This window comes from Neoarius graeffei, chromosome 18 (assembly GCF_027579695.1).
Source record: "Neoarius graeffei isolate fNeoGra1 chromosome 18, fNeoGra1.pri, whole genome shotgun sequence".
NCBI classification, from domain to species: domain Eukaryota; kingdom Metazoa; phylum Chordata; class Actinopteri; order Siluriformes; family Ariidae; genus Neoarius; species Neoarius graeffei.
In genome coordinates, this window is record NC_083586.1 from 5,900,356 (window position 1) to 5,905,005 (window position 4,650).

General features: G+C 43.1%; 1 protein-coding gene across 1 annotated transcript; it reads right to left on the bottom strand.

Annotated features, from left to right (window-relative positions):
• Positions 1-2,846: 2,846 nt before the first annotated feature.
• Positions 2,847-4,250, bottom strand: LOC132866586 (zinc finger BED domain-containing protein 5-like). The gene has a single exon (XM_060899394.1). The coding sequence runs from the start codon at positions 4,248-4,250 to the stop codon at positions 2,847-2,849; it is 1,404 nt and encodes a 467-aa protein (XP_060755377.1).
• Positions 4,251-4,650: the final 400 nt, after the last annotated feature.

Sequence of the window (4,650 nt, forward strand, 5' to 3'; positions counted from 1 at the left end):
AAAATGGCGGACACCGGGGCATCACGTGACCTGTGACGTCACATCAAAATCCTCTATGGACTGCAGTGAGCTCATTGCTCATTTTAACATTGTGGTTGTCCAGCACTCTGTGCTTTAGTGCTTGGCGTCATGGTCCGAGTGATGTTGCCGGTGGCATCGCGGCGGTGTGGGACTTATTTTCATGCTCCTTTTCATGGGCCTTTGGCTGCTACACCATTGGAATGACATCCTGGCCTCTATTTGGTGGACTTTATTTTTATTTATTTATTTATTTATTTATTTGTTCCCTATAATTATAAAGCCACCTTGGATAAACATTCAGTTTATTTCTCATGTCCATTGGTAATAAAGCACTTCAAATATTCAGTATGAACCTTAATACTTTCTTGAGACCATGATTTAAGTTATGATTTACCACCACTGCTGCGTCACTGGGCTCGTGGTGGTTGTGGCCCCTAGTAGTGGGGCCCTGCTATGATAGGTGGCCTTTATTTTTGTGCATGGAATGGGGCAAATCTAGTGTACATAATCTGACCAAAATAAACTATTAACACATGAAATTGTTAGATTTTGTTATCTGGCAACATTTAGTTGATAACGTCATCAGTTCGGTGTTGGAGTAACATTATGGGATAAAACTTCAATTGGAATTGTGTGTGTGCATGCGCACACGCACACTAACTACCAAGCTTCATTTGGAGTTTACTTCTTTGTCTCTTGATAGTCACTGTGAGGTACTGAAGTGGGCCAAGGCAAAACAGAGTGCCACAACAGGTAGGACATTTTCATTGGATGCGTTTTCAACATAGACTGAAATTAAATGAAATAAATTAATAAATGTATTTATTTATAGTGCTGTAGGACAACTGCGCTATAGTGACAGTAGCACCACGGAAACTACATTGGGCATGTGTGTGTCGATGCTAGGGGGTGGAGTTTCTTTCTAACTAATGCAATGGCATTTAAGCCCAATCAACTGATTCAATGACTGAGCAAGAATGAAATTAATAACCAGGGGTTTGGAGGCAGAAGCCCCCAGTAATACTTGTGGAAAATATACGATTCAGAACACATTACATTAACAGCATTTAAATAATCAGATGAACTGAGACAATCACATTCTGAAGCAAATTAAATAATCTTATATCGGTAACTTAAACACACAGTACAAGTTACATGTATTAATCTAAATGCAGGTAAACAACGTGGTGTTTTTGTTTTTTTATCCAAATGAGAATCGGAGCTTACCCGTCTGTGTTCTCTCTTCTTGAAGGCTGATCTTGTGGCCGATTGTTTTGAAACAATCTGACTTTCAGTTGTCCGTTCAGTTCTCTGTTCATTCACTTCTTCTATGTAAGGGCGAGATGGCAGCAATATCCAATTTAGAAATAAGACAGCTGCTCCACTCATTCTCTCTATACTGTGTATTCCGCCATTACTGCTTGGCTCAGGCAAGTACTAAAACCCGGGATGGAGTGGGATGTCACCGGTTTTAGCAACAACCGCGGGGAGGTCACTGCCCGAGCGATATGTCCCGTCCCGTTCTATCCTGGGTTTTAGCAACAAGCCTTAGCTCACGCTCCAGGAGGACTGGTGCAACTGAATTCACTTTTAAAAAATAAAATTAAATAAATTATTTTCTTGTTCTATTTTTCTTTAATTGTTGGGACTGCACCCTCTTTCAATATGGGCTTATAGCCAACACTCCTCAACAGATCAGAGGTCTCATACAAGTTTGGAGTTCACAAACAACCGACCCCAGGACCTCAGATGGGGTAAGAGAGAGCTAAGTTGAGTAAGCCAGGAGTCCATCCTGGAATCTTCTGCTCTGTCATCAGACTTCTTGTCCCATCATGACACCAAAAGGACTCATGAAAGTGAGAGCCTATGGAATGAAGGTTTCACTCAAGGTCACATGACTTGCAACTGGGGTGGCACAAGAAAGACACATTCCCATCAAACCCAGGCCACCTCAGTGAAATCCAGGAATCCTGACCACTAGACCATATTGGACAGCCTTAAAGTCTAAAGGCCACCTTTAAAATGCTTAGGCCATTGTTGAGAACCCAGAATTTTTCCAGAAAAGTAGATGTCAATTTTCATTTTGTTTAGTTGTGTGGCTAGCAGCTTGAACTTTGTTGTGATTAGAAAGTGCATTATCCAGAACATTGCATGGGATAAAAGAGAGCCATGCCAGCCACAAGCCAAACTTAGAATCTTCTCATCCATAATAAGACACAATATGCACAGGTTTGATTTTTGTTGGAGTTTAAAAGAACTTTACACAGTCCCATTTCTAAGGGGCTGCAGGAGTGATATCGTGACCAAAGCACGCAGGACTGAGTGGAGATGTTATCTGTAAGAAAATTTTCCCTCTCTCAAAGGGTTGCTGGTCATAGCCCATGGTCAGACTGTGAGCAGAAGCTTCGAGCTTTGTCAGAGTTAGCTTTCAGAACACAGGTTTCAGTGGCCTTGTTGAAAGATGTCCTGGCTTCAGAAAATGGTATAGGTCAGGGGTTCCCAACCTTTTCTATGTCAGGGCCCACTTGAAGATCTCACAAATGTCCGCAGCCCACCACTGACCCAATAAATAATACCAAGGCAAATGAATGCATTTTAAGACCAATTTTTATTTTAATATTAAAAATGGAACATTTAGGACTGAATAGAACTATGAGAAATGCAGTAACCACATAAAAGGGTAACATTTTATTATTTTGATGTGAAAATAGAATATTTAGGACTGAACTGAATTAATATGCAGGAAGGTCAGTGTGCATTACTCAACAACATCATATATTCTGTCAAAAAAATAATTGCAATGAAGCAAAACCAATGCATTGCACCTAATGTGAAGGCTGATGTTGCATGGTGCCAACCAGATACTTTATGTCTAGCACAATGGATGACAGTCGAAGTCGAAGATCTGGCTCAACATTCAGTTTATTTCTGTACTTTGTCTTCAGCGCCACTAGTGCAGAAAACCCGCACTCACATAGGTACGTCATCGGAAAAGGCATCAGAAATCTCACAGCTCTGTCGGCCAGATCGGGATACTCAGAAGCAACATGAAGCCAAAAGTTTATCAGGTGCTTCTGTGAGAAGACCAGCTTCAATGCGGTGTCGCAGGAGAGATCCAGAAGACTGTCTTGCTCTTTTGCGCTCAGGGCAGCAATGGCCTTGTCACTGTGAACGCCGAATGGATTTTCAATCCAACTGCATTGTGCATTGAGGGGAGGGAAGTATTCACGCAGCTGTGTTTTCAAACCATGGAGGTCCTCTTTGATTGCGTTAGTCACATGGATGGGAAGCTGCCTCTCTTCCTTTGTCAAAAAATCTGACAAGTTTTCAAAGGAGTCATAATTTGACTGGTCGACACGCTTATCCCACTGCATGAGTTTTCTTATCGCTCCCTCCACTTTGTGCTGGACCTTGAACATGTTAACAGGGGTTCCCTGAAGAGCTAGATTCAAAGCATTTAAGTGGCTGAAAATGTCGGCGAGATAACACAATTTAGCCAGCCATTCAAAATCACTGAAGCAGTGTGCGAGTTCAAACTTTGAGTCGAGAAAAAACACGCGCACTTCATCCCGCAGCTTGAAAAGGCGCGTCAGCACCTTTCCCCTCGAGAGCCATCGCACTTCTGTGTGTAACAACAGCTGCTGGTGATCACTGCCCATCTCTCCACACAGCACGGAAAATAAACGTGTTTGCAGTGGATGGCTTTTGATGAAGTTAACGGCTTTGACTGCCTGGTCTAAAACAGTCTTCAGATTCAGGGGCATTTTCTTTGCAGCCAGTGCTTCGCGGTGTATACTGCAGTGGACAGAGCTCACTTGAGGGGCCACCGCTTTTACACGACTGACAACTCCGCTGTGCTGGCCCAGCATTGCACGCACTCCATCAGTGCTCACCCCAACACATTTGGACCATTCAATACCATTGGAAACTACGAAAGCATTCAAAATGTCAAAAATTGCCTCAGCAGTTGAACGGGTTGGCAGAGGTCTACAAAACAAAGGGTCTTCCTTTATTTCGCCATTCTTTTCGTATCGGATGTAGGCAAGCAGATTTGATACATTGGCAATGTCAGTTGATTCGTCCAGTTGGATGGCATAAAACCGGCTCCCTTTTATGTTCTCTATCAGCTGATGTAGCACATTGTCTGCCATGTCATCAATTCTGCGCTTGACAGTGTTATCCGTCAGTGAAAGGAGTTTGATCGGCAGCACTGCTTTCTCTCCCAACATCACCTCAACTATCTTTTTAGTAGCTGGAAGAATCTAGTTCCCTCCATCAGTGTGTGGTTTTCCCGTCTTAGCGATGAGCTCGGAGACCAGATATGACGCTTCCACAGCCTTTGCATTGTCACTGCCCCTGGCAGTACCTTCCATTATTTTTCTCTTGCTCTGGTATTCTTTGAGCTTGTTCTTAAAGAACTGTAGTGGCTTGTTCGCGTACTCCCCATGCTTTGTCTGGAGGTGACGGCGCAGTTTACAGGGCTTCAAGGCTTCATTCGAAAGTGTTTCGGAGCATACCAGACACAGCGGGAGTTGTTCAGCCTCTGAGCCAGTCCAATAAAATCCAAGACCCAAGTACTCATCACTGTATTTTCTTAGGCATTTTCTTTTCTTTTTGGCAGGGTGATGA